Source organism: Cajanus cajan, chromosome 10 (genome assembly GCF_000230855.2).
Source record: "Cajanus cajan strain Asha chromosome 10, NIPB_CcT2T_4, whole genome shotgun sequence".
In the NCBI taxonomy this organism is placed as follows: domain Eukaryota; kingdom Viridiplantae; phylum Streptophyta; class Magnoliopsida; order Fabales; family Fabaceae; genus Cajanus; species Cajanus cajan.
Genome location: NC_138526.1, coordinates 36706471 through 36721883, shown reverse-complemented (window position 1 = coordinate 36721883; position 15413 = coordinate 36706471). Strand labels below are relative to the sequence as shown.

Here is a 15413-nt window from a genome sequence, read left to right as displayed (position 1 = left end):
TCAATTGAGGCAAGAAAACTTAATTGTAGCTCATATATAATATGAACATAGTTGGTGTTGTTTTTGGTTGAATTGATAGTTGTGTAGCTTGATTTGTTGTTGTTCATGAGTTGGGTTTTGGTGGAAAATTTTGAGATGTTGGTTTTGGTACCCAAATCTTGATGCATGTGTTGATTTATGATGAATAGAATGAATCGATGTTGCATAAAGTGTTTGTTATGGATTTTGAGAGATTTTGGTGGCCTAAATGGTCTTACATGTTAGAGATGCAATGATATTTTACTCAACAAGTCTTCATAAGATGAAGGCTCAAATGCTAAAAATCAACTTTTTATTAAGTGATAATGGTCTCACTAATGAACATGATGAACACATTGAATCTCAAATGAGTGAAAAGTATTTACTTAGTGAATTCTGACCTTGTGCTTTGAATCCTTTATAATTTGTGTATTAGATTATTTTTAATTTGTTAGGCAATAATAGGTTGCTCAAAAAATTGTAGTGTCTAAGATAATCTTGAGTGTCTCGCTTAATAACAAAGAGTCACTCAAGGAGTGTTAATCTTTGTAATAGAACAAATTTTGAGTCGTTTAATAAGAAAATTTCGCTTAACTATAATTAGTATTTAAATTTAATTCATTTTAAGTTGTTTAACAATGAAAGTCCAACCAAGAAACAAGGAAGTCACTAAGTGAATGTTGTTATGTGTAAAATCTAATAAGGGTAAAATTTAGAATGAGATTTATTCTAGAAAAATAAACTGTTTAAATAATAAATTACACAATAAAAAAAATACAATAAAAAGAAAAGAGGAGAACGACGAACGAATGGAAGGTAAGCAAAGCAAGTGGACTGTGGGCAAAAGCGTTTTTCACTTTCTTTCGTCACCTTACCTTCCCTCGAAAATCTCACTTTCCGCGTAAATGCAAAAAACCAAAGTTAAATTTGCCAAAACCACTTTACACTAAGAGAGAGAGAGTGTGCGCCCACAACAAGAAGATGAACAAGTAACTCGAAGAAGAAGACGAACCTACTCCACTTGCTTGCTCCAGCTACTTTCAAACTTTCCATTCCTTCTTCTTTCTCAAGCAGCTATGAGAAATCACCTTCTCTTCTTATTCGCTCTCATTGCACTCGCCCCCACTTTCTCTCTCCACTCTCAGCCTCAAGCTGCTCCCGCAGGTAAGCAACCCATTTCCTCCACAACGACACTTTTCCATGATTTTATTTGGGCATGCTAAATTTTCGATCTTTTAGCTTATGCTCGCTGATTACCTAACTGGGTGTTTTTTCAGTGCTTCTTTCTTCTTCTTTTTGGTTACTTTAATTAAACAATGTTAACTTTTGTGTGACTTTAATTAAACAACGTTAATGAATCAGGGCCGTTGATTAAGCATCTGTCTTCGCTCATCAGATGGACAAGGTCTACCTCCAAGACGCCGCACTCAGGTTATTGCTCTCTCTGTGCTGAGAGTGAGAAGTTTCCGAGTCATGTGTGTTTATGGTGTAATTCTTGTGGTTTTGGTGTTTGTGTTTGTGTGTGTGTGAATGTGATTTGATGGTTCTTTCTTTTCAGATGGGAATGTTCTTCAATTTGAAAATGGTTACGTGGTTGAGACTGTTGTGGAAGGAAACGAGATTGGGGTTGTCCCTTACAGGATCCGTGTGTCTGAGGAGGATGGTGAACTCTTTGCTGTTGATGCAATTAATAGCAACATTGTTCGGATTACTCCGCCGCTGTCCCAATGTATGGTTGCTTTTCTGCTCTTGAGTTTTGTGACTGTTAAAAGCAAATTTGATTTGTTAGGATATCACAGTTTTGACTTACATTCATGGAAATATCAGATATCTATTTTGGTCATAATTGATACAAATTGGTTCTGGATGTTGCTGGCCAATGGCAAGAATGTTGATAAAAATGAGAAAGAAAGGAATTTGTGTTTTAGCCTCTTGGCTGGTTCAAGTTAACAGGGAATTAATAGTTCTCTATTCAAAACAAAAAATGAGGAAAAAGGAGGAGATGAAAGAAAGAAAAGGGAGAAAATTAAGCCTAAGCTTTATGGTATATTGTCCATGGGTTTCTCTTAACAGCATTAGTAGGTGAAAGTTATATGACAAGTTAAACAGAATTTTGGAAAATTTGAATGATTTGCTCTTCATTCGCTGGGCTTACAATTACAGAATCCTAACTCTTTCTGTTATATATTATGTTACCTGGATACAGATAGTAGAGGAAGATTGGTGGCTGGGTCGTTTCAGGGCTACACAGGCCATGTGGATGGAAAACCAAGTGATGCTCGTTTCAATCATCCCAAAGGCATAACCATGGATGATAAGGGGAATGTTTATGTTGCTGATACTCAGAATCTGGCCATCAGAAAGATTGGAGATTCTGGTATGTGATAATTGAGTTGCAACTTACAAGAATTTAAGATCTAGTTTGGACTAACACAGAGTATAGGTATCTGACAATATTGAAATGGAATTTGAACAAAATTTATTAATAGGAATTCATCAGAAGTGTTGCTAGTACCCTAAGATGTAATAGGAATTTAAATGGAAACCTGCTAGAGCTGTTTGTCATGAGAATCCCACAGTCTAATACCATTGCATAATGGTTAATCCCTTCATTCAAACAATACAGCCAGTGGTTATGGGATCCTAATGTTAGGGAGAATTTTCAGCAAGAATGGTGAAAAAGGATTTTGCTACTGATCGTTGTGATTGTTTTTTTAGGTGTGACAACCATTGCTGGAGGAAAGTCAAGTGCTGCAGGCTACAGGGATGGGCCTAGTGAGGATGCTAAATTCTCAAATGATTTTGATGTGGTATATGTTCGGCCCACCTGTTCCTTGTTGGTCATTGATAGAGGAAATGCTGCTCTTCGACAAATCTCTCTTGACCAGGAAGACTGTGATTATCAGTCTAATTCAATTTCTAGTACAGGTTTCTATTCTTATCTTCTGGTTGATTTTAGTTGATATCATTCAGATTCTGTAAATATCCCTGTATTATTTACTACATTGCATAGTTTCCTTAGCTAGTTTATTTCCTTAGGTGATTCTGATTTCCTTGGGATTGATCCTGTTGGTCTTGTCTGTAAATATGTAAATATTGTGTACAATTTATTCATGAAAATCAATCAATTAGATATTCTGATTCTAGTTGGTTCTAGAACTCTCTGGTTTGACCTTAGTCTCCTTGTTGTCTAGTTCTTCCATCATCAGCTTCAGAAGTCACTGTAGGCTACTGTTTGATATCTTAATATCATTGAATATAATAATTTCAGTTTATACAAGATGAAAATACAGTGCTGCTTTTTCCTTTACCTTCCAAGCATGTAATGACAAGACAAGAAAGTTTTGGATGCTTTATACTTCACTGTGGAACAATTGTAGCCTTTGTAAGATGTGATGCAGATGTTATGGTTTTGGATTTGAAAGTCACCTTTAAATAGGAAAAAATAAAAAGCAAGGAAAGAAGGAATAAAGGCATCCAATATGAGTTATGATCTGCTGATAAAAAAAATATGATGAAAGAAAAAAAGTAAATACTGTGGTGATTGCATCACTGTTTGTCCCTTACTATGAAATCATTTGCTGGACATTTTCTGCTAAGATTTTTTTACTTGCATCTCTCTCATGGTATATTTAGTTAAGCTGGGAGTGGAGAGAGTAGCTGGTAGCTTTATTTTCTGTATCTTCATATGAAATGGTAGCCTTATTTGGTATGATCCCATCTTCAAATTCAAGGGAACATCTCTTACCCTCATTGATTAGACTTGTGAGTTGTGAGGAAGATGCATTAAATGATGCCACTGCATCTTAGCTCCCTTGGTATGGTCCATAAATGGAATGGAAAATGCCAATCAGATAAGTACTATTTAATTTCACTAGTTGTTCTTGGTGGATCTGATTTATCATTTATTTTTTACTAGAAGATTGTACTATAAATGTTTTTAGTCCATCAAATTTTTGTGTATGTTGGTGTCATTGGAAAATGTGAATTTGCTCGACTCAGCAAAGAAGTGAAACAGTGGTTGTGGGGAATATGTAAATGTGAAAACTGACGACGTGACTGAATCTTTTATTAAGGCCTTTAGATTCTCTATATCTCCGATGAGCTTCTGATTTTAGTTCATTTTGTGTGTTTTCCTGCAGATATCCTTACAGTTGTTGGTGCTGTTATAGTAGGATATGCTACATGTATGCTTCAGCAGGGATTTGGATCCTCTTTCTTCTCAAAATCAGTATGTATATTTTAATCATTACATGATGCTGTTCATTTTAAGAAAGTATTTCACCCTTGCTGATTGGCTGATTACATTGCACAAATGCTGCAGCGACCATCAGAAAGAGAGTATAAAGGACCAGCAAGCAATGAGAAGCATATGCCAATCCTGGAGAGCAGTAAAGAGGAACCAGGATGGCCATCTTTCGGACAGCTCATCATTGATCTTTCTAAGCTTTCCCTCGAAGCATTAGCCGGTGCTTTCACCCAATTCATTCCCTCACATTTCAGACCTGGCAACTCCAACAGAGGCCTAACACCGCTTAAAGATCGTCTCATGATGCCTGAAGATGAAGTGCAGCCTCCATTGGTCAATAGGCAAAATGCTCAAGGACATACTCCTCTTACCGAAACTCGGCTGCCACCGCAGGTCCATGCTCCTCTTAGTGAAAACCGGATGGCTTCACATGTCCACACTCCAAGCACTGCTGAGAAATACTCAGAAATGAAGCCTCCAAAGATAAAATCAAGCAGTTTCAAGGACCCCTCTTTGTCAAGCAAGCACCGATCTTCGAAACGACCCGAGTATGCTGAATTCTATGGATCTTCTGAGATTCCTCCATACTCCAAATCTAAGAGCCAGAAAGAAAGGCCAAGACACAGGCAGCGCGAAAAGAGTGGAGAAGTTTTTATGGGGGGAGTTGGAGCTGAGTCTAAACCTGTTGACACAAGGGGTGTTGATCATAGTAATCCAAAGTTTGACCATTACAGTATGAGGACTAAGTATGCATCTGAAGAGACCTTCCGGTTCAACTCTCAGTAACCAAGTTTTGCGGAATCTATTTTTCAGTGCTACCCTGTTCTACATAATATTGAATATGTTCACCTACATCTGTTTGAAATATCTGTACTTGACAACTACTTGAAGCTGTATTATAAGAAAATACTGTGCTTAGAAAACCATTGGGTGGAAGGATTAATTTTGACCCATGTGCTCAAAAATTTGTGATTAAATTAGCATCCCCACATACAAAGTTGTTCAGTTTCAAGGAGATTGCAATTGCACCCTCTTAACTACTTGATTCCTGAATCATGTCATTATCTTTTCAGTTGAACCATCACACATTCTGAACATTGAAGATGATTCAAATTACAGTTTGTTTTGGATATTTGCTTGAGGAGGAATTCATCTCATTTTGGGGACTCAAACAACCAATTCATCTGCATTTCTACTGACAATGAGGGTATGCTTTCTTCGGATTAAGATGCATAACTATAAAAATTTGACAAAACATTGTGTTGCGTATAAAGTAAATTCTTAAATTATTACTCAAAATTGAATGCAGACACTTTAATTTTTGAGATTTTGAAAAGTCTATATTAGTTCTTCGCTTCAAAAGAAAAAAAATATATGTTGTTTATTTTAAGCAAATATTTTAATAGTTTTTTCATTAAATCATGTATATATTATTGTTTCTATGCATATAGGGTATATGAATTTTAACTACATAATATTGTTTATTTTAAGCAAATATTTTAAATAAAATTAAATATTCAATTATATACTATCATAACAAAATAATTATATATATACACACATATATATATATATATATATAAATTTTTTCACTAACATAATACAAGGCCGTGTCTTTTTCAATTTTATTTTACACAATAACACCCAATCGCACAAATTATTATAAAATTATAAAAATAATATTATTATAATATTATGAAATAATATATTACCATAAAATATTATTTTCCATTATAGGTTTTGTTATTTTTATCTTTATAAGAATAAGAATAAGCATAATGAAATAATTAAAACAAATGTTTTAGGCTAAATGCAAAAAAAAACACACACACAGGACCGCGAGAAATCACGACCGTGATTTCAGATCACGGTCGTGATTCTCACGGTCAAGGGAACCTCAAGAAAATGACATTAGGGCCGCGAGAATTATGCTCGTACTTTATTCTGATTTGATCCGAGAATGGAGGGTGTGATTATAAATCACACCTGTGAATCGTCCAAGGCGGAAAAAATCCTAAATCTCTCCTATAAATACCAATCCCGTGATTTTTAAACTTCACATTCTCCCTCGTAATCTCTTCTCACATCATCTTCTATTGAAATCCTAACCCACAAAGTTCAAATTACACAAATCGCAAGATGAGAAGAACAAAAACTAAGAAGAAGAAGAAAAACTAAGAAGAAGAAGAAAACCTAACACGTATACATTTACCTGGCATCCACGTCGTCAACATAAAACGCTGGAATTTAAATAGAAGTCCCACATTGATGTATTTTAATATAATTTGGGACTAAATTCAAACCAAAAAATAAAGTGAGACTAAATTGAAACTGAAAAATAAAGTGGGACCAAATTGAAACTTTTAATTATTATAAGGGGCCAAATTAGACATTTTGCTAATATTTTATTATAAGCTCAAATATTTTATTATTATTTAATAAAATAATAATACTACTATTAATCACTATATTTTCAAATAATCTACTATTATTATTTTTATTTTATGTATTCGAATAATTTAAAGCCTTTATTATTAACTAATCCTTTTCTGAAAAAAAAAATTAAAAGCAAGTATTTTCGTTATTTTATAAATTCACTATGTTTTCTTCTTATTTTTCTATACCATAGTATAAAGAATATAATGCGTATAAAAGAGTTCACAATCCAAAATTTAACACAAAATTTTTTACTAACAAAAATTAACTTTTGTTTACTAAACTATTAATTTTGTTTTCTTAGAATTGATTTCACACGAATTTGATTTTCTTTGATTTTCTTTGTGATATTAAGTAAATATCTCAAATATTATAAGAAACAAATTGATATATATATATATAAATCTTTGAAAGCATATAATTTTGCAAACCTTTGACGGATGAAACTGATGTCTAGTAAATATTACAAAAACAAGTAGATTAATCTTTTTAATAAATTCTAATATTTTGCTTAAAATTCTATACTTATTATAAAGATGATATCCTTTTTTATAACCTTTTTCTATCTTTATTTTTAATTGGACCATTATACTTTTCAATTGTTTAAAAAAATTAAAAAATTAAAAGTTTTTTTATTATCTTTTTTTATACGATTAATAATATGTTCACAATCTTTCAATAATTACCTACTTTATTATTTTATGTATAATGTATATAATATCAATTTAATTAATATTATAGTTTATATGCTTTAAATAATTAATATTATAAAAGGGTCTTAGTTCAGCAAAATAAATAAATAATTATAAAAGGGTCTATCATCTAGTTTGTAGAATACTGTTACTGAGCAGTGCTAAGTGCTAACATGAAGCAACAAGCATTATGAAGCCAACAGAAAATATTATTCAAACAGTTCTGTGATCAATTCAATGAGAAAATGGATTGGTGACAAAGAAAAAGATAACCTTTCCACCAACGTAAGAAAAAAGACCAATCTCTTATTTATGTCCTTCAAATACGTATTCACAAAGATTTTGCAATTAATTTACTCTTAATAATGCAAGGATTGTAACTTTGGTCGTTCAATTTTTATTTTTTGACATCAATTTAGCCACTCAATAAAATATAACATTACTAAATTAGTTTATCACACAAAATGTGGCCAAGTTAGTCCTTAAATTTAAACTCCTTTATATATTTTTTATTACTTTAATTTGACACAAATAGACCAATTTAACGATACTCTATGTAATTATTGTAATAAATTGATAACAAGTTTTCAAGAGTTAGAGTGACAACAGTTATATTTTTAATAGATAAAAATAGAGGTTCACGAAGCGAATTATTTGTGTATGCTTAGGTAAAGTTTTTTTTTATATTTTTTTTAAAGAAAATTTAGGGGGTTAACTCTTTTAACTTTATGAAATATAATTATAATCATTACTATCTAGATTGAATCATATCGTCATAATCCCTATACTTAATGAAATTAATGACTAACAGTGAAAAATAAAACATACTTACCTAAGGTTAATACATAAACGGTTCCTAGAAATGTAAGAGATAATATATACATATGATTATATAGTAATCTAAAAATTGTAAAGTGTAACCTTCGGTTGTTGATTAAGACAAGTTACATTGCAATAACCCAACAAAATTGCAATAAGCCATCCACCAGTACAACCTCACAAAATCACAACATGCCTCCAACTAATCCTATCATACTCTCATGTAAACATGATTATCGCAATTCAACCAAAAGAAAACATGCAAGGATAAACTAAATTTTAAAAGAATAAATGTAAAACAAATATAGAAGCAAAACAACTATACTATCAACTCCAAATGTGAACATACAATAGAACTCATGGTATACAATATATCATGATAACAAACACCTCAACATGTCATTCAACATCTTACAAAGACAAACACCTTTTAATGTCACAACATATCAATTTTCATCACAATAATCAAATCATACAACATGAATAACACCTAAATCACCACATCATATGCACCATACCTCAACTAATATATCATCACACATTCACCTACAGAGATCTCCTACAACATGGTGAGTACTCTAAATAACTTGACCTTACCGAACTAACATGACCTTTTTACATCTGTTAGGTTAACAACCAAATTGGAATACCAATCCCTATCAACATGTTTTCCTGGATATCACCACTTAAATTGGAAAGTTTAGTATTTTTGTCGGGATAGAATAACTTGATTATAAGCCTAACACGACATTAACTTGCAACACTAAACCCCTTGTAGATTTAGTCGGTTAACTCCTTCAAATACTATGCCCTTCTAGTACTTAGTTATAGACTAAGTCCTCAATTTTGTACCTTACTCAATTGATCACTTTATACATGTATGTCTCAATCTTGCTCACATACAGATAAATATTGGTCACTTATAGTCGATATGTCTTGACTTAACCCACATATTACATCAATTAAGGTCCTAAAGAAGATTTAACTGTCCACTTCAAGGTTTTACAATTCCATAAGGGTTTTCAACAATTGGGCTTGTAGAGCATTACACCAATATCCTCACAATGAGATATTCAACTTCCAAAAACACTCATTGCTCTAGTCCTAAGTTGATTAACATACCTAAATGCTTATAACATTCTCAACATCAATGCCTCAACAATGAATCAATAATATAAACATCTACATATATTACCCAAATCAGTATACATAGAACACATATTACCTATCAACACATAACATGCATAGATTCACCTAACCTATCCATGTTTACCATATCATTATTAAATAACCAAATTTTACAAAGTATACCACACTTGATGCCATTAAGGTAGGGAGTTCTTTGTCTCGTCCATGTTTGACGCCATTCAACCTACGCTTAAGGTAAGGAACCCCTGGCCCTCACACCTTGCATGTCAAAATCCATTCCTGACCCTAAATTAGGTAGAGATGAGTTTCTCACCTCATGTCTGACATCACTCTTTTGATGCCTGATGCCAATTCAGACAGATGTAATTCTCTCACCTCATGTCCGACGTCACTCTTTTGATGTCCGATGCCAATTCAGGCAGAGACAATTCTCTCACCTTATGTCCAACACCATTCAAATCACGTCCGACGTGATCAAGTCAAAGTTTATTCTCTCGTCCAATGCCATCAATCTCGTGCTAGATGTGAGCAAGATAGAGACCCCTAATTTGGTGCCACGAAGGAGTGCCCTGACACGATAATGAATTATGCACTTAGTAAACTCACAAATTGGCTCTCCTTTCTCCTGATAACTAAAAAATTGAACATTCAATGCAACAATTCATATATATGCATCATCAACAACCCATTTCTAGCATTAGAATCAACATGCAACATGCAATTTGATCCAAACATCAAACTTCACCCCAAACATGCTTCACAACACGAAAAGCTCATCATCTACCATTCTCAATTCCAACAATCATAACAACCACCAAAAAGTGCAATTCAAGGAATCAATTCAAGTGAAAAATAACACATACCAAAAGAAATCAACAAAGATCAATCTAGTTTCCCTTACCTTGAGATATCAAGAATCCGAGAGAGAAGAAGAAGAAAACTCTAAGTTCACCTTGAAACTCTACACCACTCTAATACTCAATTATATGATTTTAATTATCTCTAATTGATGTGATATCTTCGATACTAAAATAAAATTTTAAAGATAACATATATTTTAGGACTCTCAACATCAACATTAGTGTCAAATTCTTAAAATGATTTTAATTCACGTATTTTTTTTTATAAAAATGATTTCTTCTTCTTGGAAATCACACCCATAGTTGGTCCACTTATATGTATAGATTGTTTGTGTAGTTAGTCCATCCAAAATCAATAAACTCGTTTTGAAACTTTGAAATGCTCATTAAATTTTAACTTTGAAACATGTTTCACATTGCTTAAAAAAATTTCTCTGCAATCCACATGTATTCTAAAACCTAAAAATTTAAAATAAACATAAATGAGAATTGAAATTGAAACCATTTACCTTGATAAATATAAAGTATTGATTACCTTCGAGTCACATTCACTCTTAGATTTATATTGAGAACGTTTGAATAAACTCTTCTAGAAGTATTTTTAGAAGAGAAAAACAGGAAGAAAAATTAAAATAAACTTCATAAGTTAAAACTAGCTTATACATTAGCTAAAAAAAAGATTTTGGAAACTAATATTAGAAAACTTTAACAAAATAACTTATACTTAAACTAATTTTAATTCAATAAAACCAACATGCAATGCCAAAAATATAGTTTACACATCATTAGCAGCTAATTTCTCACCAACATAGTTACATGCAACCAAGAATTGATCATCATTCACCCAAAATCTTCCCAACATATTCAAAAATCTCAAGATCGCATAACACAAGAATTCAATCTCTCTTAATCATCAACACAACCACAGTTTGGGTAAATTCAAACAACATTCAACTTCATCAATCAACAAATAATTAAGTTCTAGCTTCTCTTCTAACTCACAAGAATCGAAGAAGAAGAAAATAAGTTCCGAAAAACTTCGCATGGAACCACCATTGTTGATTTTTAACCTTCCGAACCTTGAATCTCAGCACCGCTCCTACAACTGAACCTCGATGAAGATCACATCACTCTAAAGAAGACTTAGGGGAGAAGAAATTCTTTCAAGCTCCAAAGATCATCTCTCTAGCTTTCTTAAAAACCGAACTTATAAGTAAATTTTTTAAGAAAGACCTTATATATCTTCTCCAACAAATCAAACTTGACTTATAAATTTCTCACTTATTAGTAAAGAATGTTTTATCGTTAAATTGAAATTTTCTTGTAGTATGACAAAATCTCAAAGACTAAAAACATATAATCCATGCTCATAAATATATAGTAAAATGACATGTTAATTATGATGAAAACACAACCATCAAATAGTTACTTCAATCTTTTGTAAAATAACAAATGTTTCTAATTGTAAGATGGTGTATCAGATGAACTTAATTAGAATACATTGATATATCTGTGTAAGAAGTTTTTACACCATTGTTTAATTATAAATATTATATAGTTAAAAATATTAACTTTGATACTAATTATTTTAATTTATTTACTGTATAACACTTACATTATATTAAAATTAAACACCATGAAATAGTTTTAAAAAAAATTGCAGGATATATAAATAGTTGGCAGAAAGTTGTGTGAATAATTAAAAAGGGTGGTTGTTGTGTGTGGTGGTGAATGTTAATTTGTTTGCTAGTATGTATTTGTCTTTTGTTTCGACCATCAATTTTCTCTCTCTCTTTCTCTCTTAATGGTTAGGTCAATCTATATCTACCACCACGGGCATCTTGCCAAAATGGAAACTTTGATTTATTAGACACAAAACAAACAAGGAAACTTTATATATAGTAAGAAGGAAAATAAAAGAAAATGAATATCTTACGATTGCTTTAGCATTTAATATTGATTGAAGTGAAACTAAATTCAAATATACAAGTAAGATTTCATCTTTAAGTTTGTGGGTAAAAAAAAAAATATAGATACAATAAGAGAATTTAATATTATAAACCCTCTAAAAAATTACAATTTAATAAATTTAGTACAAAATTTACTAAATAACATAGAATAAATTTTACTCCACCATCTCATGAGATACGAATATTAGTTTTTTTTTCCCTCTTATATTAAAAATTAGATTACCTTCTTGACAAATTTCAATATTAAGAAAGAGATGAATATTAATTATGAAAAAAATATAAAAATAATTTTTTAAAAAATATAAAATAAAAAGTTTAAATATGTTTTTAGTCTCTCAAATTTAAGAGAAATTTATTTTTGTTCCCTCAAATTTAAAATGGTTATTTTTAGTTCTTGTAATTTTTAAAAATCTTATTTCAACCTCTTCGATCACCGATAATATATATAAAAATAATAAATTAAGACGATTATACAATATCAATTAAATTTAATGTGATATTTTTACTAACAGGGACACCAGTAAGTAGGTTTGATACAATAATATTTGATAAGTTTCTTAATAAAATTTGAATATAAGGATTAAAATAAGATTATTTAAAATTATAAGACTAAAAGCAAAAAATTTAAATTTAACGAACTAAAAATAAATTTATCCTAAATTTGAGAGACTAAAAATATATTTAAACTATACAAAAAAAAATAATAAACTTGTTATTATTAATTATATTAACTATTTTTTTAAACTTGATAAATTAAGTGTTAAATTGTTGTATGTAATTAAAAAAAAAAAAACTCTTAATAGTACAGTGATGTTAGCATGTTTGTATTTGAATATTGTGACAACAGAAATTGCCTCAGTATTTGAAAAATAAAAAATGAGACAACAGAGTGGCAGGCGACATGGAACAATGACAGGCAACAACCACTTTATCTCTTTCTGTTACCTTTTTTGCCACATTATTCACCCATCATCATTCCCTCTTCCTTACAATCAATAATCTACTCATTCTACCCAAAAGTTTTTTTTTTCCTTTAATAAAAAAACACTTTTATTTATTTTTAGTAGAAACATTTATAATAATATTAATGAAAATTAAGCTTAAATCTTTATGTATCTATTTTTTTAAAAAAAAAAAATAGCCAAAAAGAAATTATGTTATAAAATCATTACTCAAAATAAGGAAAGAGAAGGCTTAGCAAAGTTGAGCTAAAAATTGGAGTCTTGATGATTCCATGTTACCTTTTTGATAAACTTATGCAACCGTACCTTTCATCCATAACCAATGGACACATGCCATATTTACACTATTAACTTGGTGCACCCACCCAAATTTCACTCCTTTTCTTAAGTTTAAGTTGCACCCTTCAAAAGAATTAAACCCGGACCTAACATTTTTCATTCAACATAGCATCACTTTTTCGTGAGTTGGATTTTTAAGTTGTTAGAAAAGAGTAATCTTGAATTCACTTTTACCCCAATTAAGATTAATAATTTTTTAAAAGTTGTAGATAGGTAGAGAAATTTTGGTATTTAGTTACTTATGAATCAAATCTCATAATCAACTAGTTGAAAACAAAGTATTTAAATGAAATTAACTTCACATTAAGAAATGCAGCACTCTGTTTAAGGAATAACATATTAAGAAGGTTTAATTTAATTAGTTGAACAAAATGTGCGAATATTATAAATTCTCTTGATAGTGTTGGATTTATATGAATATTTGAAAGAAGAAAAAAGGAACAACATAAAATAAATGAAGGGCAGCCCGTGTTTTACCGACCAAAGAGGCAACCTGACCCGTGAGAATAAAGGAGGGATCCACACCATATAAAAGAGAAAACTATTAAAAAGTTGGAATAAAATTCAATAAATAATCACATATCATTTTCTTTTTCTAAATGATTCTTAAAGTAATAAAACTATATAAATAATATTTAAAGCATTGAAACTTATCAATTTAGTTCACACGTAGATATATCCATCAATAATTTAAAAATAATATGAAATTATATATTTTGAAAATTTTTATTTTTATTATATTTATAATATATTTTAGTTGAATTTCAATTACATATAATAATTTTTATATAGATAAATTTTATGAGAAAAGTTTCAAGTTTTAAACCAGTCATAAATTATTTAAAATAACTAAATTGATCTAACTTTAAGAGATAAAGATAAAAATAAATATTTTAAATGATAAAAAGTTAAATGAATATAAAATAATAATTAAAGGATAAAAATGTAATTTAACTTTTTTAATTATTTATTAATACAAAGTATCTATCAACTTTATGCATGATTAATCTTCATCGATAAACATATTTTTAATGCATTATAAACTATATAACATGATTTTTAGCATTTTAAGGATAATTTATATAATTTTATTACTTTAAGAACTATTTAAAAAAGAGATTAATACATCAAAAATCAAATTTTTCTTTAAGATTGAAGACTATTTTTAAAAAATATATATATATTTTTCTACTTTTGACGACTAAAAATATGTATTTTTAAATATAAAAAAATCATCATGTCATTGACAAAAATATCTCCTAACTTCGTTGAAAATTAATCTCTTTTAAAATTTTGACTACATTAAGATTATCTTTTCCAACATCAATTTAATATAATATTTTATTAAGATGAAAAAAATAAGAATATCATTTTATGAAAAATATGCATAAAATATATGTTTTTAATAAAATTGGATATTCCATAATTTTATTTATAATGAATATATAATATAATACTCATTGCCAATGCTAAACATCATTAAAAAATGGTTTCTTTTGCACCTCATGAAAATATTTATTGTTTTTTAATTTTCAAATATATAAAAATAAAAATAAAAACTATTAATCAACACTTAACTTCAGATAATAAAAACTACCATTAAAGAAAGTATTAATCTGTAGACTTTATTATTTGTTAAGTTATTAAAATTTACAAAATGATGAATGGAGGCTATTCAATTAAATTTTTTTTTCTATATTTCAATAAATTTTAAGTTTTAATAAAAATATATATTAAAAAATGTTTTAGAAATAATTCATTTCTGTCTCGAGCATAAATTCAGTGTATTAATTTCACTTGATTTAATAATATTTTAAAAGATTTTGAATAAAATTAAATAATATTAATTAATGTCTTTTGTTAACAAGGAAAGGGAAAGAAAGTATAAGATTGATATGAGGGTGAAAGAGGTGTAATAA

At 29.7% G+C, this 15413-nt stretch overlaps 1 protein-coding gene across 1 annotated transcript; it reads left to right on the top strand.

Annotated features, from left to right (window-relative positions):
* The first annotated feature begins 886 nt into the window (after window positions 1-886).
* Window positions 887-5408, top strand: LOC109811947 (NHL domain-containing protein). Its single transcript, XM_020375800.3, has 7 exons — window positions 887-1182; window positions 1381-1449; window positions 1577-1747; window positions 2225-2395; window positions 2737-2946; window positions 4161-4249; window positions 4343-5408. The coding sequence occupies exons 1-7, from the start codon at window positions 1095-1097 to the stop codon at window positions 5051-5053; spliced, it is 1509 nt and encodes a 502-aa protein (XP_020231389.2). The 5' UTR covers window positions 887-1094; the 3' UTR covers window positions 5054-5408.
* Window positions 5409-15413: the final 10005 nt, after the last annotated feature.

Coding starts and splice junctions, on each gene's coding strand:
- LOC109811947 (XM_020375800.3), top strand. CDS start 1,095: ATGAGAAATCACCTTCTCTTCTTATTCGCTCTCATTGCACTCGCCCCC. Junction 1,183..1,380: donor GCCTCAAGCTGCTCCCGCAG/GTAAGCAACCCA, acceptor TTAATGAATCAG/GGCCGTTGATTAAGCATCTG. Junction 1,748..2,224: donor TACTCCGCCGCTGTCCCAAT/GTATGGTTGCTT, acceptor ACCTGGATACAG/ATAGTAGAGGAAGATTGGTG.